A 17,348-nucleotide genomic window follows, 5' to 3' on the forward strand; every position below is an offset into this window, starting at 1 on the left:
ACTCTCTATCTTGGCGTGCTCTTGTTGCTTGAATTAAATAGAAGAGTAAAACAAGGTCTTTTGCCCTATTCAGGAGGGACTGGAGCAATCCTGCCTGGGTTGGTGCATTATAAATAGAATTGCAGCCTCAGAGATGGAGCGTGGAGTGATGTAGTCAAGCTGAGCACCAAAGATCAGCCCCAAATATATTACTGCAATATATCCCAGCCCTAAATAGGTTATTGCAGTATAGCCATCTGTGGGAGCTTGGGAAAATCTACAAGACCCAAAACAAAGTCATTTGTTTGTTACTCGTTCCAGTCCAAATCTTAAACCAGAGGAATGCAAATACATTCTCTATGGTTCCTGGCTTGTTTGTGCTGCTGGTTTCTCTGATGCTCAGATGTGTCTCTAGGACTCAGTAGCACTTAGGATGAGCAGGCTTTTCTCCCTGGCCAGCTGTGAATTCCCAGGAAATGCTGCCAGAATCATTTTTGTCAGGACAAAACTGTCCTTTGGCGTTCAGAGCCGGAAAGTGCAAATCTTCTAACAACCCATCCTGTGCCAGGCTCTGGGTCATGGCAGTGCCCTGGGCCCCAGTTTTACCTGTTTTCAGAGCAGGTGTGTGTGTCCTGCCAGAGCTGAGGCAGCTGGAGAACAGAGGGAGGAAATACAGGAGAGCAGAGTCTCTTCTATAGCACATGACGGGGAACCTTTCTGGACCGGAGTCAGGATGGGATTGCTCTTCACTGGGGGAACCCTTCTGGAGCTTTAAGGTGATCTCCTCACTCCTGGTTGCTTGTGATGCAGTTTGAGAAGTTAAATTTGGAACTGTAAACCTTCTGTGATGTTTAAATTTATGTATAGATGCATTGAATGGGAGGCAGTCTTGTCTCTTGTGGCCTGCATGCCACGCTGACCTCATCCACTGGTGGAATGCCCAGACTCCTTTTAAAGCACCTTTAAATTCTTCCAAAGATGGTGCAAGAAAGACCATTACTGCCTTTCAAATGGCTTCTTGGTTGAACTCAGAGTATTTTACACTGGGGTGAGCTCCAAAGCAGCAGTAACACCACCTGGGCTTCAGCCAGACTCAAGGTGGTTGCAAATATTGGTTGTGCTGCACAAGAACATTCAAAGTTTCTTCTCAAATATTCAGAATTAGTTTGTCTTCCCTGCTTTCCCTTTGGCCACTGCAGATGGAAAAGCTGAAATGTTTGGGGCTTTCAGAACCTGGATTATTATTTGAGAGTGAGGGAAATGTTAGGAAGTGCATTTTAGCCTAAGTTTCAAGTAGTTTTGGTTTTGCCTAGAGAGGACGGTCTTGCCCTGAAGTTCTCACACAAAGTTTGATGGGGTATTTTGACTAAAATAAAGAAAGGCAGTGGAACTGCAAAGCTCTGGCATGGTGGTTTCCATGTTCCTGTATTTCCCATGGGTACAGGGAAGTGTGGATGCTGCATGTTGCCATTTGAGCAGATACTGTGGGAACACTGAGGCTGCAAAGCCCAATTCCCGTCTTCTGGTTTTACTTGCTCCTTCAGGCTATTCTTCCCCAAAGAGGTTAAATGATCCCAAAACCATATTTAGACACTCGGAGCCAGCCAGTGACATAGAAATGGGACCACAGTAAATGCTCAAAAGCAAGAGGGTCTTTACAGCTGTCCATTCCTTATATAAAGGCCTTTGAACTGGTCTAAAACATTTATGGACAGTTCCAGAGGCTTTACTGGGTGTTTTGCTTGTGCAGGTTTACTTCAGGCCTGTAACTCTAATTTGCATTGTAAATTTAAATGTTCTGCCAGGTTTTGCATATCCACACTTACCTCTAAAATCTGGACTAGCCTTGGAAGAAAAGTAATTAGTGTACACTGTGTAATCCACTTAAGGATCTGTGCAGCCTGGCTGCTCTTAGTGTTTCCAGAGAATCCTGATGGAATTTGTTTGCCAGGCTGCTGAAAGCAGGTGTCTAGATAGAAATATTTATATGTGTATCTAACAGCAGTGGTTCCAGTGTTGGGAACAAAACCACATAATTAGTACTGGAAGTCCTTACAGTGTTGCTTTATAGATCAATCTAACTTACCTGTTAAAATAAGTGAAAAAAATCAATTTGTGAAGCACTGGCTTCTAAGAGCAACAGCTCTGATTTCTTTCTGCAGGCTTGAGAGGCAGAGCTGGTGAAGCATAACGTTAATACTTCGTGATCAAGCAAGAAACCCGCTTTATTTTACTTGCTTTGATTGTCACACTCCTCTCCTAACGCTTGCCTGTTGGTTGTTTGTGCAGTTTTTAAGAAATATTACCACCACGGGCACACAGGAGATGGAAAATCACAGGCTGATGCTATCCCAGGCCTCGGCATCAACACCACCTTCTTGATGAACTCCTCAGTGGGTGAGAACCAGACTTGCACTCATGATGGGCACTACGGGCGTGAGACCGCCGTCCTCAGCCTCATGTTGATGTTGGGAACCCTCTGGCTCGGCCATACCCTCTATCAGTTCAAGAAAAGGTGAGTTGTTTAGAGCTCATACTGCTGATTATTTCATGTTCTCTCTGAGGGAGTCATTAACAGCTTAGATCTTAATTCACAGAATGACCAGGTTGGAAGAGACCTTCAAGATCATTGAGTCCAACCCAGTCCCAACAGCTCAACTCAACCCTGGCACCCAGTGCCACATCCAGGCTTTGTTAAACACACCCAGGATGGTGACTCCACCACCTCCCCGGGCAGAAAATTCTAGAACTTCATCACTCTTTCTGTGAAAAACTTTTTCCTGATCCAACCTATATTTCCCTTGGTGCAGCTTGAGGCTGTGTCCTCTGGCTCTGTCAGTGCTGCCTGGAGAAAGAGATTAACCCCACCTGGCTACAGCCACCTTCCAGGAACTGTAGAGAGTGATGAGGTCTCCCCTGAGTCTCCTTTTCTCCAGGCTGAGCACCCCCAGCTTCCTCAGTTGTTCCTCATAGGGCTTGTGTTCCAAGCCCCTCACCAGCCTTGTTGCCCTCTCTGGAAGTGCTCAAGTATCTCAACATCCTTCCTGAACTGAGGGGCCCAGAACTGGACACAGCACTCAAGGTGTGACCTCACCGATTCTGCAACCCAGGAAAATCAGGTGGAAGCCAAAGGCAGAGAGGAACTTGCCAGGGCCACCTGGGAAATATTCCCAGCAGAACAAAATGTTCGCTCAGTGGACGATGTCCTTCGATCTTCGGTTTGGCCTCACAAGTGACTTTCTAAAAAAGCTTTGGGTTCCCAGTTCACCTTGAGATCCCTGTATCTACCTCCAAACAGGCATTGAACCATTTTTCTGGGCAAAAATTCCTGATGGTGCAGGGAGGTCTGCTGGGAATGCACCTTCAGTGTGCTCCTGGGAGTCAAATACCAGCTCTAATTTGGGGTTTGCTCCTATTGCTCTTAAAACTCTTTATTTGAGACGCAGGAAGCAATTAAAGTAAAGTGGAAATGACACACAAATTGGTGCTTGAAGGCCTTTTTTTTTTTCCTAGCTTGCATCTTATTTTCTTGTTTCTTTGTGTTTTGCTTCTGCACTCATCAACCTTCAAAAGCTGTAGGTTCCAGAAGATTTAGGGCTGAGTAAAAGACTAATTCATCACTCAAAGTATCTCTTCAGCATTGCAAGATGGGACTGAATTTTCACTTTGAAAGCATTAAATGTTGTCTGAATTGAGTGATTGCCCTGACAGTGGGGTGCTGATGGGAATTTCTTGTCTCTTTTGCAGCCCATATTTGCACGCGAGGGTACGTGAAATTCTGTCTGACTGTGCCTTACCCATTTCAGTCCTGACCTTCTCTGTTGTGGGTTCCTATATCTTCAAGGAAATTGAAAGTAAGTTCTTGTTTTGTTCTCTGGAGTACTGGGGTTTATGAAAGAGAGAAGTGAAATCCTAGAAGAAGTTTTGCTAATAAATAAAGTTCTTCCATATAATTTCACAAATTATAGGTATCTCCCACCAAGAGCTCAGATTTCCTCACCATTAGACTTACGTCATTCAAAACCCTGATTGAATGAGGCTGGGGCAAGAAAAATTAGCCAGATGTGTCTTTTCAATGAGTTTGAGGTGTGTGTCACAATAAGGGAGATGAACAACTTCTGGCAAAGAACAAAGGGCAGAGTAATCAGCAGGCAGGAAGGGTTGTTGCCAGTCATATCAACATGGAGTTGGTCATCCCAGTTTGTCCTCTTTGCCTCCAGTTTGTTTTCCTAATTTAGGTGAAATGGTGCAGAGCATCTGGGCAGCTCTAAGTTACACAAGGAAATCTAAAAATGAGCCACCATTCATTGGCCAGATAGATCAACTTTTCCATATCAGGAAGCGATAATGGGGACAGGAATTGCATTGTCCTGCAGTGACGTGAGCGGGTGATGTGAGGAAATGTATGGAAACAAATAAGAAATGGCTTTTTTTTTATTGTGATGGCCATTCCATCCAGTTGGATTGCAAAATGATGCGTGGCCATGTGTGATTTATCCCTAGCCATGGATTGCTTCCAACAGCAGCAGTTTTGATTTAGATTTTATACTAAAATGCCTTGCACAGCTTGCTGGAGATGAGGAAGTTCTCAAATGCCTCTGTGGGTTGATGAGCATTATGGTGCTGGTTAGAAATAAGGCTTCCTCATCTAAAAACATGTTGCATCTGTGGAAAACAAGTTTCCCTCTTTTGTTTTGCTCCAATATCTGTAATGCCTCGCTAGGACTAGCAGTGGTCTGTCCTATCAGGATGGCAGCCAAGTCGTAAGTGGATGGAGGAAAAAAACAAACCAAACCAGACAGATGGACCCATCTTCCATGGCCTCCAGGCTCCCACATGCCAGAGCATCATGCCTGCTTTCCTGCTTGCTTCCCAGTACTTCATGGTGTGGGTAAAACGTTGATGGTTGGACAAGAAGGTGCCTCCTAACATCCTTGCCCTCCTCTTTGCAGTGTCCAAATTTAACTACAACGCCTCTGACAGCTTGTTTGTGCTGGCCCCTGTGCAGTCCCTGTCCATTGGGTCGGTGATGAGCGCCATGGGGCTGGGATTTCTCCTCTCCATGCTCTTCTTCATCGAGCAGAACATCGTCGCGTCCCTCGCCAACGCCCCGGAGAACAGGTAACGCCTCTGGTGCTGCTTTTCCCTCTGTGGAGGGATGTCCCTGGGTCTGTCACCACCACTCCTAGCCCAAAGCTTGTCTAAACATCAGAAATGTATTCAGGATGTATTTTTAAGAATTCCTGTTGTCACAGGTGGAGGTAACTCTGCCGCTTAACTCCTCACCATCACCAAAGCCTGGTGTTGTGGCAGTGAGCCAAAACTACAAATCCTCCACGAGCTCATCACCTCAACCTGTTTCTTCTTTACTCTCTGCCCATCATATGTCCCCTAAAACTCTCAAGGCATTTTTCAGGAAGAGTTTGGGAGACAAGAGGTGGTGTAGTGAATGTGAAGTGGATGTTTTGTACAGTTTGAGGTCTTTGGATGCACCTCAAGGTATTTAGGGAGTGTCTGACACATGTGGACACTTGCACTGCTCTTGCAGTACAGAGAATTTGTTGAAAATGAGAAGTTAATGACCTACATAAATGCTGTAGCACAATGTGCTGCAGCTGAGCATTCGGAGTATTTGGAGCTGGTAAATTCCAACTGAAAAAAAGGTGGAAGTGCAATAAAACAATATGTCCAATGTCTCATAAGTCTCACTTATATGCAAACTTGAGATGTTGCACTATTAAAATATTCCCTCTGATGTTTTTGTGCCAACTGCAATCAGATGTGATGTCAAGAATGAACGTGGATGACTTTTTTTCCAGGGAAACTACCATGTCTCTGAGGATTTTTTGCTAATGTGATGCGTGGGAGGGTTCTCTCCTTGCATAATATCTATTAGCATTCTCCATGTTGTTGCTGGAGTGACACAGTATTAGGAAAGAGGAGACAAGCTCAAATTCAGCTACACTAATTTAGTTTCCTTTGACCACCTCTTATCTCTATTATATCCCTTTAAGTGTTGCATAAATCTGTATGTAAGTGGGTCATCTCTTGGCTAAGATGAATTTCTTCTACACTTTTGGTATTTTCCACTAGAGTGTCTTTAAGGAATGTAAAATATTCTTTGGAGTTTTTTAGAGTGTTTTTCAGAGTGCCTCAATACAGGGCTGAGCTGATCAGGTGTTGGGGCAGGGATTTTTAGAGATGTAAAAACTAGGACTTGACACCATCTGTTCATGGTGCAATCACAGACACTTTGCACTATCCCACATTGCTCCAACCTCCATCCAGTGTGGCCTTGGACACTTCCAGGGATCCAGGGGCAGCCACAGCTTCTCTGGGCACCCCATGCCAGGGCCTGCCCACCCATACAGGGATTATTTTCTTATATCTCATCTAAATCTACTCTTTGTCTGTTTGAGTCCATTCCCCCTTGTCCTGTCACTCCAGGCCCTTGTAAAGTCTCTCCTCATCATTCTTGTAGCTCCTTTCAGGTCCTGGAAGGCTGCAATTAGGTCACCCCAAAGCCTTTTCTTCTCCAGGCTGAACAATCCCAATTCTCTCAGCCTTCCCTCACAGCAGAGGTGCTCCATCCCTCTGATAATCTTAGTGGCCCCTTCTGGATTAATTGCAACAGGTTGATGTCCTTAAAGCCTTCTGAAAAGAATGGGGAGGACAACAAACAATGACCCTGAGGGTGCCGAAGGTGCCTTTGCTCAGAGAAAGCAGCATGTGAGCAGGGGCTGTGTTTCCAAAGCGTGAGCCAGCACAGGAAACGCGTTTGCAATCCCACCCTTCCTGCCAGCACCTTCCAGAGGCATTGGACATAGACACCTACCTGACCCACTCACCCCACAGCCTCCTCAGTCAATGGAGGGGGACACTCCCAGTGGGAGCAGGCTTTTGTCCCAAAACAAGCCCCACCCCAGATTTCTGCTGCCCAGACAATGGCTTTGATCTTCATGTGCTGGGTCAGCTCTGCCAGCTCCCTGTGCCTTGTGTCCAGGAGTATTGTGGGTGGCTCCAAGTCTGTGCTGAGGTGTTCAGTGGAGCTTGTTTGGGTGGCATTGACATCTAAATGATGCTCCCTTTCCAGCTGGTGGTGCCCAGAGAGAATTCAGCTGATCCCTCACGTTGTGTGAGGATGTGAAGTGCTCCAGTGGCAGGGATACAGCCTTAGGCCTTTCAGTGAGGGCTTAAAGTCTGAGAGCTGAATTCTCCCCCAGCATTTTTCCTAAACTTTACTCATAATATCTCAGCAGTTGGTCCAAGATAGGAGTATTCAGGAAAGGGGCAGACCTTGGAAAAAATGGTTAAAGTAGATGTGAGTTCAGTCTTGGTGTTGCTTTCTGCACAGTCCTGGCAAAGTGGGTGTGCTCATACTCCTCAGTGAAGGCTGTCAGATTCCCCATCCCCTAAAAAATTAAACAGGGAGGCTCTGCAGCATTTGATAAAGTTAGGAGCAAATCTCCTTGGTTGGCTGCCAACCTTTTGGAATGTGTTGCCCAGAGAAGCTGTGGCTGTCCCCCCTAGAAGTGTCCAAGGAGAGGTAGGATGGGATTTGGAGCAACCTGGGGTAGTAAAAGGAGTCCCTGCCCATGGCAAGGGGTATGAACTGGATGATCTTTAAGGTTCCTTCCAACCCAAACCATTCTGTGATCCATTCCACGATTCTGTGACTACCAAGGAGGAGCTGAAGTTTAATGAATTCCTGTCCCATTTTCTTATCATGCAGTAGCAATTACATAATTAGGGGATTACTGCAGCATACCAAGCACGTGTTCTGCTCGTGGGGAAGGAGAGAGATCAGTTTCTTGTTCTTACAAACAAGAAACTTCAGTGTCAGTACTTTGACAGCAAATGCTACGAATTTTATCCACTCCCTGTGTGGACTCTGCGAGCAAACACACACATGGATTTTGTGTAGACTCTGCAGTAAATGTAGGAGAAAAACACTGATGAAATTTTCATGGGCTGTTACTTCAGTGGGCTGCCTTTCAGCTCCGCATTGTTCTGTCCAGATGACAACAACTCTGGGGAGCAAACAATCACATTTCACTGCTTTAGTGCTCACACCGTGCACCAGTAAATCCAGAGGTGTGAAATCTGTGTGTGTGAGAGCACTTGAGCGTTCAACAGAGGCAGCCTGGAGGGTTTGCACCAGGTGTAACCAGGTGTAACTGCTGTCCCCAACCCCTCATTGCAGGTTGGTGAAGGGCACAGCCTATCACTGGGACCTGCTGCTGGTGGCACTGATCAACACGGGGCTGTCGGTCTTCGGCCTGCCCTGGATCCACGCGGCCTTCCCGCATTCCCCCATGCACGTCCGGGCCCTGGCCTACGTGGAGGAGAGGGTGGAGAGTGGACACATCTATGAGACGTAAGTAGAGCTCTTTGGATTCGTTTTTGTGGCTTTCCAGTCCTTTGGGAACAGTGGGTTTGCGTGGTTGGGGTGTTGGGTGTTGCATTCCAGATAGGAAAGTGATGGAAAGATGCACCCAATGAGCCTTGATTTGGCTTCATCCCCTTCACTCAAGCACTCAAATTCATGCTCTGGCCTGTGGAAGCATCCTACAGGGATCCCACCCACTCCATTGCAAATTCTCCTCTGGAAAAGTCAGCCAAGGCCATTTTCAGTTTCAGCCTTGTGGAAAGCTGAGGAGATGCTTTGGCCGGATCTCTCCGGATGCTTTCCCCAGAAAGAATCCAGAGCTGATTCACTGCCTGAAACCTGTCTGGTGGTTATTACGAAGGGGAGGAAAAATGCACCATTATTTCAGAGCTCCCATAACATCTCCCACCACATTTTGGGAAGGAGATGCTTAAATTCTCTGGGTTTTAAACAAAAACAAGTGTGAAGCCGTGGCTGGGTCATGGGTTTCTATTTAAGACCAACTCTTCCACTGCTCTGAGTTGAGCAACACATTCTTATCACAGACCTATTAAAAGAAATTAAAAACCTTTTTCTCATGAAGCAATCTCTGCTCTGGAGCAGATCTGGCCTGTTTGATCTCAGTCTGTTGCAGTTGAGTGCTTTTACCACAGAAGTGGTAATTTCCACTCACATACCATTAGTTTTAATTATCCTGCCTTGGTTTCCATTTTCTGCCTTGCCACTTACCAAAAGTGAGGCTAAGTGATCATTGACTTGGGAGGATGGAGTGGAGTATCTTAATCTCAGTCTTGCCTTCATGCTTGTTTTGGTGCCAAATGGCCCAGCCCAGCCAGGCACAGCTGATTTTTGGGTCAGGGATGGACAGATTTCACCTTCCACGTCTGGAAATTGCTGAGTTCTGCTGCTCCCTGTAACTCTTCTACAGATCTTTTCCTGGGAGATCAGTCCCTTGGGTTTGTATTGTATTCCCATTAGGATATGTTGCTGTTGGTTGTTTCCACAAATGTATCTCTCTTGAATCAATACTAAACCCTATTTAAAGAAAAAAATCAACTTTGAAATTTGAGCTCTGTAGAGTTTTAATCCATGTCCTTGCTCCTCATCTCCATCACCTGCTTGGGGATTCCTCCACTCTGTTTCTTTGACAGATGCAGAACTCACACTTTGAAACCCATGTGCCAAACCTCCCTCCTGTTTCTCCTGTTGTCACTTTTAATATCCAAGTGCCTCTTTTTCCTGTTTTTCCTGTCATGATTCTGTATTCTGGCTTTGCCTTGACAAAGTCAAGTCCCCTGCCTGAACTAAGGACTAATCCCCGAACCTTTCCTCTCCTCCTTCACCTAGCTGCCCCCAAAAAAAAGCACCAGAGAGGCCTTTTTGACCACTCTGACCTAGATACAGCTCCAGGGATTATCCTGGAAGGGCTGAGGGCTGCCCTGATGTCTCTGAGGGTGTTCCTTCATGGCACAGCTCTGCTCTGCTGGAGGTAAATCAGTGCTGGGAGCTGGATATTGGGAATGAAAAAGGGAATGAGGGTTTCCTACTGCTTTGAACTCCCTTTGAGACCAGAGCTTTTTGTTCTCTGCAAAGCACTGGGGCTAGAACAGGAGGCTCCAAGCAATGTAGTCATCTTTTTTCTTTTTTTCTTTTCTTTTTTTCCTCCCCTCTTAGCCAGCTCTGCTGAAAAAGAAATGAAGCTCAATTAGAAAATCAACTCTGTCTCCCTTGGCAGGCTCCTTCCCTGCACTCAAATCAAAGCTCCCACAGGATGATGATATAAACAAGGATAAAGATCTGTCACAGTGAAAGCAAAATTTTCTTCTCCCCTGTAGAGAAATGATTTAAGTTTCCTGTGGCAATCTGCAAACAGGCTCTTGTTGCTTACTTGGAGAAGTTCAGGAATGGCTAATCCCATGCTAGCCATATTTAGAGGATTTTGGGGAAATGAGCCTGGATTATGCTCTTTAATCTCTATTAATTACTTTATTTCCATCACAGCACAGACTTTCTGTAGCTGTTTCCTCAAGGGCCAAACCAGATTCTGAACACATGGAAATCAAGGATTCCTCTGTTGACTTAATGCGACTGTGATGTTCTTATTGTGGAAATGAGGTGCTGGAATTAGCGGAAGACCAATCTAAGGATGGGAACATCAGTTTAAAAAATACAGTTTTTGGCCAATTGTGAGCTATTTTAGCTATGTTCTGATAAAATATTCCAAACTAGTAAGTGGCATTAGCAGGAGCTGGCAGCAATTGCAGTACATCTTGCCTGTGATCAAACACAGTGCTGTGATCGCTGCATCCCCAAGAGATGGCTGCAGAAAATTCCATGAACTTCAGAAATCTCCTACCTAAGGGCTGCCACTCTGAGCTTGTTCTTGCAGCCTTGCATCTGATTGAAATGTGGTTTTGTAGCTCCTTTTGTTCCTGAGCTCTTCCACTTGCAGGACTTGCCTTGCAGATTTGTGTGTGCTTGCAGGGCAGGAGCCTTCCCAGCAGGAGGAGAGATCTCTGTGTGAAACAGCAGAAATTCTTCCTCTGTGGCTGACCTGGTGCTGGAGGAGCTCTGCTGTACCCGGATGAGGTTAAATCAGTGCTGCGTTAAACTCCTGCTTCTCTGAGCCACCACGGAGGCTCATGGTGGTTCTGGCAGCTCAGGAGTGGCCAGACTGGAATTACTCTGGCACAGCGCTTCAGTTGCACTTTAAGCTGCTTGGCTTTGTTCATCTCCAGCACTTCTGTGGAGATCCAAACCTGGAGGCAGTGGGAAAGATGCCAAACTCTGTCCATTTGGGTGGTGTCCCTACCAGAGCTGGCAAGAATGGAGCACTCTGCTCTCCCTCAGCTTCTCTAGGCACTGGCAGGGACCCCTTGGATGTAGGAGATTTGCAAGAGGATCCAAAAAAATCTGTTTGGAAGGACAAAAGCTGTGGTTTACACCTGTTGGAAGGTTACTTAAAGGTTAACAGCTCTGTGCATCCTGTCCTGGTAATCCTGGATTGTTTGTAGGACCTGCCCCACTACTCACAGAAGAATTCCAGTGTTGTTCTCAGGATTTTGTGTGCTCTTTGTGGTACCTGTTGTACCTTAGGTCTCATGACAGCTGGTGTTAATTCTGCCCTGTTGTCCAAATCCTCAGAGCAAGCTTTGGGCTGTCACCCTTTCCCTCCCTCTCCAAATACAGGTGTGGAAGGCTCCTTCATCCCCTTTTTTCTCCTTGAATGTATAAACAGATTTGAAGTTCGACCTGACCTGACTTCTAAGCAAAACTCTTCAACTTAATATTGCAATAATTCAATCTTCTTCAGAACAGAAGGGATTAAGAAGTCCCAGAAGTGCAAAGGAGGGAAGTGTGCTCTGATAGATCTTCGGGGTTAATCCTCAGAGAAATATGTGTACAGGGTTAATTGAGAATTTGAGGGGTCTCATCCAGGGAATGAGGTCACTAAATGACACCAAAACAGTCCATGGACAAAAATTTTCCCTCATAATAGGGGAATTTATTCACTGGCTTATCCACTGAATTATTGGATTTATCTACTTTAAAAAAAGAAAATTAAGAATCCTCTTTTTCTCTCCTTGCAAGTAGTCTTGACAGATGTGAGTTTCCTTTCCTCCTATTGTTTCTGGTGATTTTTTTTCAGACTGGGAGGAGATGCTCACAGGTTTAGCTGAAGTGTACAGAAAACACAGCAGCCTCCCCTCAAGCAGGTTGCTAAAGCTGCTGCCTGCTTTCCTGTCAGTCTTCCCCTCAAAAAAGCTCAATTTGTGGCCTGTCAGCTCTGGAAAATTTGCATTAATTAATGACATGTTTAGCATGGTAATAGGCAGTTGCCCACAGCAGGATAGAATCCCTGTGTGGTGCTCTCAGCGTTCCCTTCCATGTAAACAGGGAGATCCTCATATCCATCAGAAATGCTGACTCGCTCTCAGGAGACTGCTGACTTTCTGTTTGTTTTTTTGTTGTTTGTTGTTTTTTTTTTTTTCCTCCAAGACGTTCCTTATTTCCTGGAGAAGTCAATGAGCTTTCTTTGGGACAGAAGCCAGTTGCATGTGCCCAGGGTAAAGCAAGGAAAGGATTACTGATCAGAAAGAGGATTCTTGGCTGGTTTGTTTTTTTTCTTCTCTGCATTGTGCTAAACAGAATCAGTTTCGAGGGCAATTTAGTTCAGGATAGGATCTGTAGAGCTTTACAGAAGGGGAATTTGGCACTTTTCCAGCTGCTCTGTTTGAGCTGTGGATTAAGTGCCTGGCCTGGCTCCAGCCAGGCTCTGCCTCCTCAGTGTCAGCACGGGGCCAGAAGTGCTGATTTCAGTGGTGGGGATGAGTTTCCCTTTCCCTGGTGGCACGTGTGCTCCATGGAGCAACCGCTGGGATGAGTACGGATCTTGGGGTGTTATCCCATCTCCTAACCCCTCTTTTCCTGCTGCCAGGATTGTGAGTGTGAAGGAGACCCGGCTGACGAGTCTGGTGGCAAATTTCCTGGTGGGGCTGTCGCTGCTGCTGCTCCCGTTCCCCCTGCAGTGGATCCCAAAGCCGGTCCTCTTCGGCCTCTTCCTCTACATCGCCCTCACCTCCATCGATGGCAACCAGCTCTTTGAAAGGGTGGCCCTGCTGCTCAAGGAACAGGTACCTGGAGCTGTGTTTGCCACCCAGCTGTTCCAACTCTCAGTGTGGGATTTTTTTTTTTGTGAGGTGTTTTATTTTTCTTTTTGTGACTTTTTTTTGGGGAGTTTTAAACTGTGCTGTCGTGTATTGTATTTGGGTTTTCACCAGATGAAGGAAGGAACAATAAATTTGACTCCATGTTCTTAGAAGGCTAATTTAATATTTTATGATACTATATTATATTAAAGAGTACTAAACTATACTATACTAAAGAATACAGAAAGGATACTTACAGAAGGCTAAAAAGATAATAATGAAAACTCCTGACTCTCTTTCTAGAGTCCTGACACAGCTAAGAGTCAAAACAATTTACATGAAACCAATGAAACAATCACCTGTGGTAAACAATCTCCAAACACATTCCAAAAGAACAAAACACAGCAGAAGCAAATGAGATAATTATTGTTTTTCTTTTTCTCTGAGGCTTCTCAGCTTCCCAGGAGAAAAATCCTGGGTGAAGGGATTTTTCAGAAAATGTGAATACCACAGTCGTGTTATCTGCAGAGTACCTGCATTTAAAAAAATAATAATATAAAATAGAATAAACACAATGTCAGGAAATTATGATCTTTGATTTCCCCAACAAAGCTTCAGGCAGCTATTTTTTTTGGTGCTGTTTTATACTTTCATTTTGTGTGAAATACAGCAAGATGGGATTTTAAACTCAAAATGAAATTACTTGTGTTATTGAAACCTCTGTGATGTGGGCTGAAAACAAACCTGGAAGATGTTTTTTTCTAAATCTGTCTCTGTTACAGGTGCTAAAAAATGTGTTGTTTGGGAGTGTAGGTGGTACCTGGAGCAATCTCCAGCTCACCTTCTCTTATATAACAAGGGTCAAGGGCTTAATAAGCCCAGCATTTGGCTCTGCATCTCTGCTAATCTGTCTTGATCTCCAATATTACATCCCACAGGTCAAAACTGTGAAATTCGGGTAAAGATTACATTTGTCACGTCATGTCAATTTTTGAACAGCTACTGATGTATGTGACTTATTACTTCTGCTTTCAGTAGGAATTATGTGTGGAATTTTCCAGGTTTTAGTGCGCAAAATTAAAAAGTCTTCTCAAATATGGAAAACTCCCTTTTGTGGGAACCTTTTAGTGAGTCATGGCACAATCTGAAAGCCACTGAGGCTGTGCTGGTGCCAGCAGACAGTCGCTCATCCTCTTCATTGATGTATAGACAGTGAGTCAAAGCCTGTGCTCAGACATGAGCAAGGAACTGTCAAAAGAAACCACCATATTTAGCCTATTAATGTCATTTTTTCCCCCCCTTATTTATCAAAAATGGGTGGCTTATAGGAGCTGAGAATGTCCCTGCAGTGTGAGCACAGCCTCTTCCCGCACTTCTCTCATCTCCTGGTTTTCCCCTAAAGGGGTTCAGCCAAGAGATGGGAGCACCAGGGGCAAGCCTGGAGCCTTGCAAGGCTATAAAACAATGAGGAGCTGGGTGTCAGGTGGAGGAGCCATGGACAGGAACAACACCTGGATGCATCTGCTCTCCTTCCCACCTCTGGCTGTGGAGCCCTGGCAATCCCAATCCTCAGGGAATCTCATTACTGCACTTCCCAAGGTATTACATTGCACTCCAGATGTTCCCAAAGGCAATCCTGGCCCTGAGGGGTGTCCTGTCTCCTCTGCAGGCTCTCTATGCCCACTCATCCTCTGGGTCTTGCTGCCCATGCTGTGGTTTCAGGCACTGGAATTAACCCTACAAATCCCAGCTGCTGAACCTTTGAAGGACCCTGCTGGTGATTCATGCATTGCTTGTACAAATTGATGACTTCCCTCAAACCCTGGTGTCCCAAAGGCCCATTCTGCCGTCACAAGTGCAGGTCCCTGCATGTCTAACGTGTGGCTCCTCTCTTCCCAGACCGCTTATCCTCCGACCCATTACATCCGCAGAGTTCCCCAGAGGAAGATCCACTATTTCACAGGCCTGCAGGTCCTGCAGCTCCTCATCCTCTGTGGCTTTGGAATGTCACCCCTGCCTTACATGAAGATGATCTTCCCCCTCATCATGATAGGGATGATCCCCATCAGGTAGGAAGCTTGGCTGTCTTTTTTTCCCTGTCTCCCGTGCCTTGTGTCTTCAGGCTTGGATTGCTGGAAGTCTGAGGAGAGGAGAAACTGGGAGCTGGGCTTGTTTAGTCTGGAGAGGAGAAGAGTGAGAGGGGATCTCATCAATTCATATAAATATCTCCAGGATGGTGCCAGACTCTTTCCAGCGGTGCCCAGTGACAAGACAAGGACTAAAGGCCACAAACTAAAACACAAGATGTTCCACCTCAACACAAGAAAGAGCTTCTTCATGTTGAGGGTGGCAGAGCACTGGAACAGCTGCCCAGGGAGGCCCTGGAGTCTTCCTCTCTGGAGACATTCCAAACCCACTTGGACACTTTCCTGTGTCACCTGCTCCAGGGGGGTTGGGCTGGGTGATCTCCAGAGGTCCCTTCCAATCTCAGCTATTGCATGAAGTGTGGGTGGTTCAGGAGGATTTTCTGCATTTTCCAGACTAAGCAGCTCCTGGAAGTGGGTAATAATAAGGGTTTTTTTTTACCAGCTGCTCAGGCCTGAGGAGAAATCAGAATTTCACTGCTGCTGGGAGTTGTGCAAAGGGTTCTGGGCTGGCAAGTGCTCTTCTTCCAGCTTCCCAGGAGGCAAACCCTCTCCTTTTTAGTGCCTGTGAGATGCCTGATCTTCCTGAGAAGCCATAGTCCAAACCTCTAGGTGGTGTTAGATAATGTTCCTTATCACTTTGCAATTTGATATTCTCAGTGCTCACAGCAGAGCTGGAAACTTTTCCTAAGAGGAATCCTTATCTCTTACCTGGTGCTGTGGTGACCTCACACACCTCCTGCACTGCTGGATGCCCCTGTCAATGATCAGTTGGGTGAAACTGGCCACATTTACACTTAAAATAGATGTTTAAAGCTGGGAGGACCCCACAGAGACAGAGAACTGAGAGAGAATCATTAAGAAATTTAACTGATTTCTTCCTTGGGGTTTATTAGCAGCCACTGCCCATCATTCTCCAGTTAAATCATTCATGCTCTCAGCCCTTTGGATCTAATGAGAGGCCATAAAAAAAGATCTTAAAAGGAACAGATCAAGTTTCCAGTCCATTTGATTATTTTTAGGCCAGCATGGTACCAATTGATATCTGCTTGACTTTGAGCTTGCAGTCCCAGAGATTTTGCCTCTGATGCCAAAGTCCAGGGCTGCCAGTTTGCTAATCTGCACCACCTGCAGTGGTGTTTTCCTTGGCTGATAAAGATGGGTCCAGTCCTTTCTGAAACAAAAGCAAATGTTAGAGCCACCATGGCTTTCAGCAGGATCATGTCAGAGCCGTTTGGGCTGGATTTTAGAAGATAAACAGGCTTGGAAAACACAGAAATTATTGTTCCTCTGGTAGTGATGCCTCACCTGCCCTTCACACTGGTGGCACTCGGGGTGCCTGGATGAGTGGCTGGTAAATGTTCCAGCTGTGAGCAGTGCTGGATGAGTGGCTCTTGTGGGAATTGCAGCTCAGTGCAGAGCAGAAAACGTGGGGCACACTCAGCCAAATTCAGGCATTGGACATGGTATTAAAAACTCAACTGGTATGGAGAGAATGCAGTCGAAACCCCTGATTTTGTACTCTGAGCTAGACACTAATATGCAAATCTATCTTCTTTTCAGTAAATAAGCTGCTGTCACTTTATACCCTCTGTGTTGCTAACTCATTTCTCTTTCCAGGGCAGTTTTTTCCCAGCAGCTGGATAATCAGCCCTGCTGCCAAGGGGAAGGTGCTGCTGCCTGGCACAGCATGGAAATGTGCCCTTGGCTTTGCAACTCTGATTTCTTTTGCCTTCATGTAGTTTCTGTGGCCTCCAGCCAAGAAGGCAGCACCATGATCCATGAGCTCTGTAGTTAATGATTTTTTCCCAAAGATTTGGCACTTCAAATAGATGAAGAAATTTAATATATTTTCTCCATTTTTTTTTAAAGAAGTGAAGGGAGAAAGAGGAGATGGGACAGTAGCCAGGAGGCAAATTCAAGAATCAAACACAAATGAGTGAGGCATGGCTTGGTGTCCCATCCAGAACTCAGCCACGTCCCAAAAGCCACATTTCCATCCATCCAACAGCTTGAGAAACATGATTTGTGTTGTCATTAGTGAGGGATCACTGGTGTGGTCTCAGACAGATGCTGAGAAGCCACTGAAATCCATGATGGCAGTGGAAAACAGCCTGTTGGAAGAAAACTTGATCTCTTTGGCTATTTCCAGTTCCTGGCCTGGATTCAGAATTTCGGGATGATGAG

At 45.7% G+C, this 17,348-nt stretch overlaps 1 protein-coding gene across 6 annotated transcripts in view; it reads left to right on the forward strand.

The window, feature by feature from the left end:
- The window catches only part of SLC4A11 (solute carrier family 4 member 11), a 97,588-nt gene that overhangs the window by 75,582 nt on the left and 4,658 nt on the right, over positions 1 to 17,348 (forward strand). For all 6 annotated transcript variants that reach the window (XM_038135110.1, XM_038135113.1, XM_038135109.1 and 3 more), the window contains 6 exons: positions 2,269 to 2,494; positions 3,727 to 3,833; positions 4,932 to 5,100; positions 8,183 to 8,356; positions 12,807 to 13,002; positions 14,917 to 15,086. In XM_038135110.1, coding sequence (XP_037991038.1) covers positions 2,269 to 2,494; positions 3,727 to 3,833; positions 4,932 to 5,100; positions 8,183 to 8,356; positions 12,807 to 13,002; positions 14,917 to 15,086 — 1,042 coding nt within the window. The remainder of the gene's footprint in view (positions 1 to 2,268; positions 2,495 to 3,726; positions 3,834 to 4,931; positions 5,101 to 8,182; positions 8,357 to 12,806; positions 13,003 to 14,916; positions 15,087 to 17,348) is intronic.

This window comes from Motacilla alba, chromosome 4 (assembly GCF_015832195.1).
Source record: "Motacilla alba alba isolate MOTALB_02 chromosome 4, Motacilla_alba_V1.0_pri, whole genome shotgun sequence".
Classification (NCBI taxonomy): Eukaryota; Metazoa; Chordata; class Aves; order Passeriformes; family Motacillidae; genus Motacilla; species Motacilla alba.